The sequence below is a fragment of the Eleutherodactylus coqui genome, unplaced genomic scaffold (assembly GCF_035609145.1).
Source record: "Eleutherodactylus coqui strain aEleCoq1 unplaced genomic scaffold, aEleCoq1.hap1 HAP1_SCAFFOLD_34, whole genome shotgun sequence".
In the NCBI taxonomy this organism is placed as follows: Eukaryota; Metazoa; Chordata; class Amphibia; order Anura; family Eleutherodactylidae; genus Eleutherodactylus; species Eleutherodactylus coqui.
Window position 1 is genome coordinate 489,937 of NW_027101931.1, and position 13,537 is coordinate 503,473.

The 13,537-nt window shown below is 44.0% G+C and overlaps 1 protein-coding gene across 1 annotated transcript in view; it reads right to left on the reverse strand.

Annotated features, from left to right (window-relative positions):
• Positions 1-9,424: 9,424 nt before the first annotated feature.
• LOC136593668 (hormonally up-regulated neu tumor-associated kinase-like) overlaps positions 9,425-13,537 on the reverse strand; it is a 36,266-nt gene continuing 32,153 nt past the window's right edge. Inside the window, exons 9-10 of the mRNA XM_066588657.1 lie at positions 9,722-9,917; positions 9,425-9,581 (exon numbers count right to left, since the gene is read on the reverse strand). Of these exons, the coding sequence (XP_066444754.1) occupies positions 9,425-9,581; positions 9,722-9,917 (353 nt within the window). The remainder of the gene's footprint in view (positions 9,582-9,721; positions 9,918-13,537) is intronic.

Below are 13,537 nucleotides of genomic sequence, written 5' to 3' on the forward strand. Positions count from 1 at the left end.
AATGCACGATGTACATTACAAAGTGCATTAATATGGCCATACAGAAGGGTATAACCCCACTTCATTTCGCGAGACAACCCCTTTAAGCAGTAATATACTGTCACTTTTTGATGTTTGCTTGTTGGAAGGAGAAAAGCTGGGCAAGTATAAGGATCTGTGCAACTTTGCAAATGGCCAAATTCTGATCGCTAGAGCATCTCCAAAATGGTGGGTCTTTTGGGGTGTTCCTGGTGTACAGTGGATAGAACCCACCAAAAGGGGAATGGGCAACCAGGGCTCATTGATGCACAAAGGCTAGCCCATCTAGTCTGATCCCACCAAAGAGCTATTGTAGTGCAAATTGTTGAAAGAGTTACTGTGGGCTGTAAGAAAAAGGTGTTGAACATACACAAAAAAGACTGTATTATTTTCCAATGGACTCTCATGCTGTACTTGCATTTGGTTAAAAATGTATTCAATATAATAATACATTTCATTAAAAATTCTGTTTAATGAGAAGATCAGTATGGAAGTGTGTTATATGCATGAGGAAAAAACATTTACAGGCTTCCTGTGCAAAGTATTTCTCTGCCTCGCCCCAGAAGAACACACTGCCAAATGCATCAAATAGACTCATTCTTTAAAAACGATGTTCTACTTAAAATTGACACAGTACTGTGCCTAATGCAGCACTGAGCCCAGAAAAACATATATATTAAACATTAGTGCTGCACAAACTAAACATTTGAACCGTTTCAGCAAAAAGTTCAGTTAGGTAAGAACCTGAACCTCGGGTGATTCGTCTTGGCTGCACCCACTAAAAGAAACAAAAAAATCAAAAAAATGAGGAGAAAGAAGGAAAAAGGATGGAATCTTTTTTGCTTTCTTTCTCTTTTTTTCCTTTGTTTCTTTCTCTCGACTAACTTTGCCTTAAAAGCAGCTCAAAAGTATTAGATATACAGCTGCTTTAGTAGTATTGGTGAAATTTGGGTTCAGTTAAACTAATTTGGACTGAACCAAACCGTTTGCTTAAATTCGGTGAACTAGCAAATGCGAACTGTACAAAAGTTCGGTCATGACGTACATTTTCTTTTAATATAGTGTAGTAGACATGATAATTAATTAGTATAAAATGTCTATCGATTTGCACTAAACTAGACGCATTATGTGTGTTTTGTGACTTCAGCCTAATGTGAAACTCTGCTGCATAAGGAAAGGGTTAAATCACAGTGTTATATGTTATTGCTTGAGGGTCTTCCCAGTCCTCCCCATCCCCCACACAGAATCTTCTTGAACAAAGAGATATCTACTTTCAGTTTCAGATTCGAGCACATGTTTGTGAGACAAAGACTTGCTTATACATTGGACTTGAGAGAAGGTGGGCAGGAAGGAGGGGGGATTCTATATGATCCGACAAATGAGAATCATAAATGTTACTGATGTAATCTGTTAAACGCCCATAAAGGGCAGGTGTTATCCTTTTCAATAAAAGGCCCTGTCTGGCTGTTTCTAGGCAGAGAGCCATTTTGAGCATGAGACTGATACCTCGTGTTTGACCTGGTCAGTGTGCGCATACTGCTTCTACACAATTAGGAAGCTACAAAATACCCCGAAACCTGCTGGAGAAAAATAAATTCTGTGAGGGTTAATGTGTCGGAAGGGCGGACTCGGCTGTTTAGGTCTGAGGGAACACGCCAGACACTTGCTCCTAGGTAAACTAGTGTGAGGTTAGGAAAATTTATGATACGTATATTTACCTTTTATGATTGAGCGTGTTATGTTCTCATATGTGAAAAGGTATATACGTGTGAAGTATAGCCGTGCTTTGTGACGGCTGACTCCAGAAACTCTTGGTCATTGAAAATAATCGTCAGTCTCTGTGTATAGCTAAAATGTCCTGTCCAGACGGATTACTAGTAGGGTTGATATAAAGGTAGATGAGATATATACCTTGAGCCGTTGTGGGTATTCTCCAGTAATCCCGTCTGTTTGGTATTATAGAAAGAATGTGCAGTGTTTATTATTGGGGGGGAGGGTGCTGATAAGAGAGTGGACTGAAGTTAAGCCACTGAGAGCATTTCTCAATTAACCCTTTCTGTTTCCTTTGTCTTTCCCTGTGTTTTGTAGAATTAATGTGCATTGTAATGTGAGTGGGAAAGAGAGGTTATATTGGAAGGATTTGAAGAAAGCAGATTTTACAAGAGAAACACTACTGTGTCCAGAAACTTTGAATAGGATAGAATGAGAAGGTTAGGCGTAGACGCAGGTTGTTTAGAGAATAGAGTTGAGCAGAGTTTACTGAACAATGGGAAAGGACCAGGAAAAGTTGCAGAAAGAAATGTCAGGTCATGGACAGATAAGCAGAAATGAATATGGTAAGATAGATTGTAGAAAGTTTTCAGAAGATGAGCAGGAAGCCTAGCAGAAAGAAAGGCGTTTTTAGCTAGTTTTTTGGTATAACGTAGTTAAGAGATTCAAGAGGAGAAAGCATGTAGGGGGGTATGTGTATTGCTTATGAACAATGTAATGCCTTTGTGTTGACTACAGCCCCTCCCTGTAATGGCGGCCGCACTTGCAATGTTTACAACCCCACATAGTGTGACTCTGCAGTAAATGTAGTGAGGCCTGCCCCCACCCTGAAGTTACTTCCCCCCATGTTCTCACTTTCAGGGTGTGTGATGTTACTTCCGGTCCCTCCCCATCCGGGACAGGACCTGGCCCCGCCCCTTCCTCCTCCAGCGGCCATTTTGCCTCACCTGGAAGTGCTGCTGCCCCTGGCCCCGCCCCTTCTTCCGGGAGCCATTTTGCCTCACCTGGGAGATCTGTAGCCCCGCCCCTTTTCTGCCTCTGGCGGCCATTTTGCTGCACTTGGGAGGCCTATATTCCCCAATGCCACTGTATCCAGTGCTAACATCATGATTGTCTGAAGTAAGGTTTTGTTTGACCAGACTTTGTTACGCTCCAAGATGTGGCCACTTTGGATGCGTGATAAGTTCAGGGAAACAAACCTTTGTGAAGATGCAGCTTGGGACATAGTAGATGACTAAGCTGATTTATAGTGCATGGAAGATTGGAGTTGATGCATGGGGGGGCAGAGGCCGGGAATACATGACAGGGGACGCTCTCTCATGTTCCCAGGGGCTCTGTTTTCCACTGCCTGCTTCTCCAATGGATACTCAGACCAATGATGTTATGGAAGGCTCCTACAGATGAAATAATTTCCCTATAGTCACCCAGCAAACTTTTTCACGCAATTTGATGAAGTAATTTTACTTTTTATGTGAAGAAAGAGGGACTGAATTGCCCAGAGTAGGATGTTAATTCATCCGTATTCTTTAGTTTTTCTTTAAGTCTTTTGTATATTCTAGTGTCAGTCTACACTGAAGCTATAATTATATTCCGACAGGAGAGTAAAAGCTAAACGCTGGCCATACCCTGAAATACTATTACACTGGGTGACGTAAAATTTGACTTGTGTTGCGCCCCCTTGTGTTAAAAAATGCTAACTGCGACCTGAAAAGAAAAATTTTTTTTTTTTTTGTAAGGAGATTTTCGCTCAGACTTCGCTGCATACAATGTCACCTTGACCTACAAAGTGTTTGTTTTTGTGCCTCTTGGTTTACTAGTTTGAACGCAATTACTCTTTTTTTCCATTGAGTATTCCGGTTCAAAAGAGGGGAGGCATAGATGATCTGGGTCATAGATGATCTAGGTGTTGTAGATCAGCTGTTGGGTTTTTAAAAAAATAAATGGAATAAGATAACAAGATTCCGAGCCATGTGAAATAGAACATCAGTACGATTATTTAGTACTAATTCAGTAAGAAACTGCAGGTATGCAAACAGTTATCAGAACCTCTGTTGATAATGCATATGTTGAGCTTTTTGCAGATGGTACCAGGGTGAGGATTGATGACTCCACATCGGATATGCAGTGGTCACACAACAAGATGTCCTAGAAGCAGAAGTTCTGCCTCCGCATGTCTCAGCACAAGAAGCGGAATTGAAGGCCCTCACTGAGGCGAGTAGAGTGGCGAGAGGTAAGACCGGCAACCCTTTACAGTGACTCCTGGTATGCATTTGGCATAGCTCATGATTACGGCCCAATATGGAAGGCCAGACAGTTTTTTACCTTAGCAGGACAACCAATTGAGAATGGTGCAGCGGTACAGAGTCGCATGGAGGCCCTACTGCTACCTGACAAAGTTGAGAGTTCGCACCGATTCCTACACTGGAGAGGCGAGAGACGACACCCTCGCTGACAGCGCAGCAAAGGCAGCGGCCCTTAAGCCGTGGAAGAAAGAAGAAAAAGATACTGACGGCATGAGTCAGTGGTAAAAACTTTGGACATTGACAAAAATTTGGACTTTGATATGCTAAAGACTTTTACAGTTACAAGCCAGCAAGGAAGGAAAGGATAAATGGACTAATATGGGAGCAGCAGAAACAGGACAGCGTGTGGTGAACAGTCAACAGCACTTGCCTACCACAGTTCCTGTATCCCATGATGGCCCAGCTGATGGACGGAAAGACCCACCTAGTAAAGCAGCAATGACGACAACGCTTGAAAGAGGTTGGGCGACTTCTAGGTTCTCTGTAGCTGCTGCATCATTTGTCCGGTTTAGCATGATCTATGCCATGGGTGAGTCAGGGCAGAAGTAAATTTGCCACATCACACTTGCCTAGACCACTCTACCCATTTTCAGGGATTGCAAATTGACTACGTTCAGCTCCCACTTGTTGGGAAGTATGAATATGTGCTTGTTGTTGTTGATGTCTTTGCAGGTTAGAGGCTGACCCTGTTACCAAGGCGTACAAGTAGGTAACCCCAAAGAAGCTCATGAACGAGGTAAACTGTGAATATGGGGTACCAGAAGTGATTCAGAGTCAGACAGAGGTACAAACTTCGCAGGTGAATGTAACATGTCATGTCTGCTCTGGGTGTATCCCAGGCCTTTTACATACTGTACCATCTTTAGAGTAATGGAAAGGTGGAGAGACATAGTGGCACGCAAAAAGGAGGATACTTAAAAATGACGCCACTTTGGAAAGACTGTCATCCAATAGCCTTATACAGTGTTAGATATGAACCCAGGGGGGATTATACATTATCTCCCTATGAAATTGTTTGGGCTAGCCCCAAGGCTAGGTCGTTACTATCCTCAGTAGTTACAATTACAATCTGATGTGTTGACTGAGTATGTGATTTCCGTTGTTAAAGAACTAACCAAAGCCTATGCACAGGTGTTCTCTTCCAGACTCAGAGGCAGACACTGGGACACATATCTTGCAGCCTGGGGATTGGGTGTGCGTCAAGAAGTTCCTCAGGAAGCACCCTCTTGAGCCCCGATTTAATGGCCCCTACCAGGTGCTTCTGACTACTGCCACAGCTGTGAAACTAGCCGAAAGACTTACATGGATCCATGCTTCATACTGTAAGAAAGCTTCAGATCCGGGAGACCAGTCTTAGTTGTGACAAAGACATTACTCTGGTTAGGGCTAGTGAGAGAGGGGGGTGGCAACTGGAATCCTTAGTCGGAAGAATATGAGGGTATGGTTACCTTCTAGTATAACTCGTCCAATGCTCAAGTAGCTGCATATTCCTTCGACTATTGTACTGTGGTCCCGTGTCTAGGCGCAAGATCCCACCGCAGGCCAGATTTAGCTCAGTCCAGCTGGTTATAGGACTTATATACCCGGGGAATACAATATGTTTGCGCCACTGATAACGCCTGGGGAGAAGACTGCCGTTATCGGGGATTAGTGGGATGTAACGCAGGAATAGACTGGTCCTATAAACAACAAAGTGCCTTAAATAAGAAAGACAAGAGCGGGAAATCCCTAATTAGTCGTATAATCCTCCTTGAGAATAATAAGGACAGCGGGTATTGGAAGGCTGAACTTAGTATGCTGCTTGGTTTTAATGCGGTTTTTACACTAACCATGGGAGATCCAAGCCCGGGGGACGGAGGGACTTATAGTCTGTGGACATACCGGTACGGGAGGACAGATCCCTTAGGGAAGTTTAAAATAAGGGGTATGGTAGATGCACCCGAATGGAAGCCTTCACTTAGTCCCGTGCCCATAATTAACCCCCTCCGCCGTAAGATAAAGACCTTGAGGAACATGATGATCATAGCTGACCCTACCTTTAGTGGACACCTTGACAGTAGCGACTGGCTACTCTGACCAGAATCTCTGGTTGGAGTTGATGAGGTACAATGCTAACAGGAGCAACAAGTCTAACTGTTGCGTGTGCGGTAGTGCCCGACTACACTCGGGGATGGTCCCCCTAAATCTCCCTGTAGATGCTGAAGAGTGGTTTATTAGTCTCTTCACGAACATTTCCGCTAATTACACTGTCCGTGAGAAATGGAAGAAGGAATACTCTATAACTACTTAAGTGTTTTGCACCGGAGAGAGTATTACTGACTACCCTGGAAACTACACCTGCCAGGCAAATAGGCAGGGTGGAGGGAGATTTTTTTGGGGGGAACTAACCAACGGGTATTGCTCCTCCTACAGTACGATAGGAGGGGAATGGATGCAGAATCAGGTCCAGTCCTTAGGAGACGTTTACTGGCTTTGTGGAGACATGAGGTAGAGGACCCGCCTGGAGGGTAATTGGACAGGGAGTGTGCCTTAGTAAAGCCCTTATGCTCCTCCACATCCTGTCAGACAGCATTGAGGATAATGAGGTTACCCCCAATAGTTAATTTATCTTGATCCAACTCAGTCTGTGTTCTGTGGTTATCCTGTCATGTTGGTCTATCCTTGTTTTCCGCATAGGTACGGCGGTTCCTTCCAGTCTTGTCACTAGGTAGTGTAGGGTCAGGGTGAGGCGACCTGGACGTGTTCACCATTAGGACTATCTCCAGGAGGGCCATTGGTGTGGGTGAAGATTAGGGAGTCCCACACCGTGCGTACCTGTGCACACTACTAGTATTGTAACATTATACTAGAGCGAGAAGAGAGACCCCTGGTGGTAGTTTTGATCTACACGTATACATTGACGTCATAGGATAGCCAAGGGGGGTACCTGACAAATTTTAAAAATTAGAGACGAAGTTAAAACTAGATTCAAGTCCATTTTCCTGATCATTATGGTAAATAAATGTTGACTGGATTAATTATGCTTTATTATAATTAGCAGTGGTTTATAAATTATACTAGAGATGCCTTATAGGGACTAGTCAACCAATAGGACCTACCTCGACTATGACTTTTTTTAAAAATTAGAATGGCCTTAGATATGACTTTAGCTAAAAAGGGGAGTGTCTGTAAGATGATAGGGGAGACTTGTGGTACCTACATCCTAGACGACACGTGACCCGCGGGTAAAGACGCAGTTGCCATTAAGAAGCTGACCGCGCTAACTAAAAAGAGCTAACTTTTGGGACCAGCACTCGCCATGGATGAGCGGGTGGTAAAGGATCCTGGCACAGACGGGCGTTGCTGTTGTATGTGAACTGATGATTACCTTTTCTGTTCTAGTCTGCTGTGTTATCCCCTGTGTCAGAGAGACCTGTGAAACTGATGCTGGAAAAGCCGTTCCCACCATGAGTTTGCTGGATGCATCCCCAGAAGGAGTGGACAAGTCCTACACCCCCTTGAAGACTCTAAAACGAACCTTCAACGCGCTCCAGTTATAGGCTTACGCGCAGAGAACTGTGAAAATCAGATAGAGAGTTAAAGGATAGACATTTTAAGGGGGGATTGTAGTAGACATGATAATTAATTAGTATAAAATGTCTATCGATTTGCACTAGACGTATTATGTGTGTTTTGTGACTTCAGCCTAATGTGAAACTCTGCTGCATAAGGAAAGAGTTAAATCACAGTGTTATGTTATTGCTTGAGTGTCTTCCCAGTCCTCCCCATCCCCCACACAGAATCTTCTTGAACAAAGAGATATCTACTTTCAGTTTCAGATTCGAGCATATGTTTGTGAGACAAAGACTTGCTTATACATTGGACTTGAGAGAAGGTGGGCAGGAAGGAGGGGGGATTCTATATGATCCGACAAATGAGAATCATAAATGTTACTGATGTAATCTGTTAAACGCCCATAAAGGGCAGGTGTTATCCTTTTCAATAAAAGGCCCTGTCTGGCTGTTTCTAGGCAGAGAGCCATTTTGAGCATGAGACTGATACCTCGTGTTTGACCTGGTCAGTGTGCGCATACTGCTTCTACACAATTAGGAAGCTACAAAATACCCCGAAACCTGCTGGAGAAAACCGTAATCCAGATCAATAGTAGTCTGTGGGTGATGGATGACACAGAGCGTGATCTGTGAGCAATTTATCGCTGGGAGATCATTGCCCGTGGACAGACAGACTAAATGAGAAAATATAGGCTTCTACCTCATTGATTTTTTTTTTTGGCTTCCTCTGGATGGACATTGGGGGAAAATAAGCTGAAGTGGTTGGACATGCATCTTTTGGCCTTACACACTATGTTGTTATTTTCCTTTTGCACATGGAGCTGTTAGAACAAGCAGGGGCGTAACTATAGAGGATGCGGTTGCACCCAGGCCCAGGAGCCTTGGGGGGCCCATAACTACTCTCTTCTCCATATAGGGAGCCCAGTACTATGAATAAAGCATGATAGGTGGGGGCCCTGTTACAGGTTTTGCATTGGGGCCCAGGAACTTCAAGTTACGCCTCTGAGAACAAGTGTGATAGAGCCACCCTTATTGTGGCAAATAGGACACAGCGAGTCTTCCTGTTCTCTGGGTCTCTGGCAATTCTGTCCCTAAAGCTACTCACATACCTTATATTAGCTGTCAACTCAATTAGTCAACAATAGAGATGAGCAAGTATACTCGCTAAAGGCAATTGCTCGAGCGAGCATTGCCTTTAGTGAGTACCTGCCCGCTCGAGACGGAAGGTTCGGGTGCCGTCAGCGGGCAGGGAACTGTGGGGGAGAGCGGGGCGGAACGGAGAGGAGATCTCTCTCTCCCTCTCCCCCCCCCCCCCCCCGCTCCCTCCTGCTGACCGCTCCTTCGCGCCGGCACCTGAACCTTCCGTCTCGAGCGGTGAGATACTCGCTAAAGGCAATGCTCGCTCGAGCAATTGCCTTTAGCGAGTATACTCGCTCATCTTTAGTCAACACCTATTAACCCTGACTTCCCCACACGAGTTAAGCATGCATGTATTCTCATTGGGCTTATCACCCTTGAGAACAATGTTCCCCATCCTTCTTTAAGTGACAGTGACAGGAAGAGTTGGACATTACTGTACACAACTTGATGGGTTCATTTAACTTTTTTCTAATATGCTTTCTTCATCTTTCATTTTTAGATGATCTCTACTAAATCATAGAAGCAAGCTGATTGGTTACTTTTCAGCAGTGAGACGCTGACCAATAAGCAAGTTATCCTCTATCCTGTGGAACTTGTGATTCTGGTACAACCTCTTTAAAAGAAACTAGGTCTGGAATGTGACTAGTCATCTCGCTCAGATTTCACCTTCTTGTTCTCAGGGTTTTTTTGAGCCCATTCCAGCAGGCTATGATACACATTCCCATCATACATCCCAAGAGCCGATAACAACTGTTCATCTGTGAAATCAAAAGCATCAACCAGTAGAACTGCATCTTTCCTACAAATAGAAAAAGAAAATGTTTTAGAGTTGAGTAAATTTAAGTTTCTCCTAAATTTCAGTCTATTAATATCAATAGGATGCAACTCTAGTCACTGCACTTCAGGTGCCAACCTGCACCAAACCTCATGGTTACCCACCAGAGCTCAGCCAGGAGGCTCAGGTAAGCTGTAGTGACCACGTCCAGCTGTTTCCCTGATAGGTACCCATGTTGTAAGAAGTCACCAGCACTTGTGACTATTCCATGTAAAGCATACAGATCACAGAGCCGCTTCAGAACGGCTTTAACATCAGGCTGATCGGTGAGTGAATTCAGAGCCGAGATGAAAACCTTCACTGATAAAAAGTGTGAATGAGCCTAAAAGACATATAACCCCATTGACTGGATGCACTCAATGGGAAACCTAATGTATTGTGTTCACCGTGTATACATAACTCACTAATGCTGGGTTTACATTAGCATTTTTAGGTTTCTTAAATCTCATCTACATGGCTTGTAGTGTAAATGCTGCAGATTTTCCATCTGGAAATTCTGCAGCATTTCCATCCTGTGTGAAAATCCCCCTAGGGCAGTCTTGGAGACTGGAAAAAAAAATTAATTTCACATTCTCTGTATACATTGCAAAAACACGTACCGTACATTCATTTCTAAAAGACTTCTAACTGAGGTTAAAGGGAAAGGGTAACTAGGGTTACCTTACAGTTCTTCTTACTCATGATGCCACCGTTCCTCCCTGTGTGGTGAACCTTGAGACGGAAATAAAGTAGTCCATGCACATGGATAACTTTCTGAGGAAAATGGGGACAGTCTGTAATGCCTGTTTACTTAAGTCCAACAAAGTTCCAACAACAACAGTGACAATCCAGAAGAAGAATACTTTACATTTTCAGAAGGTGATGTGACAAGGAGGACTCTTGAGGTAATCCAATCAATCCACAGTCTCAGTTATCTGTGAGATTCTGCTCCAGGCAACACTCTCTCTCTCCTCTCCTACTCTCTATCAGTCATACAGCAAAAGTGGAGTGATTTACCACAGGATACCATACAGAACCTGTATGCCTCCATGCCCTCCTGTATCACATCTTACATCCAAGCTAGAAGCAGTACAATAGGGTACGAGAGCCACCATGGCCGCCTATATCACATCTTGTATCCAAGCTAAAGGCGGCTCAACAGGGTACTAGAGCCTCCATGCCCTCCTGTATCACATCTTGCATCCAAGCTAGAGGCAGCCCCACAGGTTACTAGAGCCTCCATGCCCACCCGTATCACATCTTGCATCCAAACTAGAGACACTACAACATGGTACTGCAGCCTACATGCCTGCCCATATCACATCTTGCATCCAAGCTAGAGATGGCCCAACAGGGTACTAGAGCCTACATGCCCACCCATATCACATCTTGCATCCAAGCTAGAGGTGGTACAACGGGGTACTAGAGACTCCCTTCAAATGTTCGGATTCCATAATAAGTTATCCCTTTGCTCTGATATTGTAATCACTTACTTATATCGATATTACAATCACACAGAGAAAGTTACATTCGATTCTGACAACTCCTTCTAGGTGTGTGTTTTTTTACAATGAGTGTATGTTAATCAGAGCTGGCACTCGATTAACCATTGAATGACATAATTGAATGGCTGTGATTGGTTCATTGAGCGCCGGTTCTGATTGGCTGACATGGCGCTCGATGAACCAATCAGAGCAATCGCTTGCTGAAGGCGGGGTATTCCATCCCCGCTACCAGAAAGAGAATACTTTGTAGGCGTTCAGGAGTACACGGAAGCCTGCAGTAGAACCACAGCCCAGCACGAAGGATCCAAACACAGTTTTTCAATGTAGTTTTGCTAGGGCTTATTTTTGGGGGAGGGCTTATATTTTTACTATCGGGGAAACACAGTATGAAGCTCAGCCAAGAGACTAAACTTCATAGGCCACCGTAGCTGGCAGACCCAGAGGCTGTATTCAACCAACCCATCAGGACCTCACGATCACATCAGGGTGGTCTGATGAGTGACAGAGGGAACCTTTTAAATGCCGCAATCACACTGACCATGACGTGTGAGGGGGTTAAACACCTGAAATCGGAGGTTTCTTCGATACTCGGTGTTACAAGTACCAGGCTGTTATCCAAGCACCCGCTCCCCCTGGCACAAGAGCCCAGCCAAGCTTCTGATGCAGCTGCCATCAAAAGATGTAAGGGCGGTTATTAAGGGGTTACAGCGACAATTCTGCTAAATTAGGCAAAAGAATAGGGCACATGCTTTTACAGAAAGAAATTGCATGCACAGCAATTCCTTAATTACCTAGTGATAAAATCTATTTCCCGCTGTCCTCTTATGTGAAGGAGCTCCAGTCAGAAGTACTGCAATGCATTACCATAGCGATCAGAGTTTTTGCAGCGTCCGAGGAGCGCGTCTTGGCCTAGGAGACAGCGGGGTTTAGGTTAGGGCCTCGTCACGGTGGCACTACCATCTCCCACCTGGAGGGTAACCCGCTTGCATTGACCCCCCAAAAATATCAACAATACAACAATTAAATTAAACCGTACCCCCTTACACAGTCACTTATGCCCCATTTACATGGGACAATTATCATGCAAATTTCATTTAATCAAATTGTATCTAAATGCAAACCATCATTTACTATTCGTTTGTTTCTCACTTTCAGCCAGCATAAAAATCCTCGCTGTTTCGTTCACTTATCGCCGCGTCTAAACGCTCCCCGCTCAATGTGTCACATAGAATGGGAAGCACTGAGCAAGGAGTTACCAACAAGTGAGCGATTCTCAATGATGATCTACCTGTCTAAACGTTCTGCAGGAGTGCGAACAACTAGCGGTGACGTCACCCGCTCCTGCAGAACATGTAGCTGACAGTTGTCCAATGTTAATGGGTCTTTAGAAACACGGATGTAGTTTGGGTAAGAGCATAAGTAGTGTGCAGCAGCTATATGTTTCTATAGGGCGCTCTTGTACAAAGACAACTAAACCAATTGAGATACAAGAGGTCTTGTAAAAAGCGTTCAGGGTGTCCAAAGCAAGTGCAGTGAGCTACCTAGAAGTGAGGGGGACACAGTTGTCACTTATCACGTTAGTTCTACCATTTCCTTCCCTGTAAGGGTAGCATGGGACCTGTCCAAGTTACTACTAGGGGGAGGTCACGGGAAACCGCGGTTTTAACCTACAGTTTGTTGCCACAGGTGACGCCACCGTTCCTTCCTCTGCGGTGAATCCGGATGATGGAATAATAGTCCACACACACAGAGGGTCGTTTGAAACAAAGCCAAGAAAGGATGGCAGTGTTACTTTACCTGTAAATCCAAACAGAACAGTTCAGCAGGTAGATAGGTCAAAACAAGTCACTGGTGCAGATGCAGTTTATGGTGCAACAGGGAGGAAATCACAGGATGAATATCGGGCCCACAGTCTCAGTTATGTGTATGACTCCGCTCCTGGCCAAAACACTGACTGACTTGCACATCATCTTTGCAATCACATATATGAAGCATGGTCACCTGACTTCCAAACTCACAACATAAAATGATACATTTGCAGACAGAGACAGCTCATTTGCAGACACTAACCTTTTCATTCCTGCAAACTGTAATACACATTCTGCTGATTCATTTCCCATTCCAAGACAATGTACAAGACAATACAGACAATATACAGCAGACATTTTATAGGGGTCCTATTAATTCTTTGCCACTACACAATCAGATCTCGCAACTTATTTCCATAGTACCAGATACAAAATCAGAACTTTGGTCATCACAGCCTGCATAGTCACTTCTCTTTATCTAAGCTCTTTTGATACATGAAGTCTGTTATAAAATTCTATATCATTCCAAATACTGACATTGACAGCTCTAAAATGGTTGTCATTTTGCTCATATTAATAGCTTAGTTAATTATAGCTTAGTTAAACACAAATCATCCTTCCCATGCAC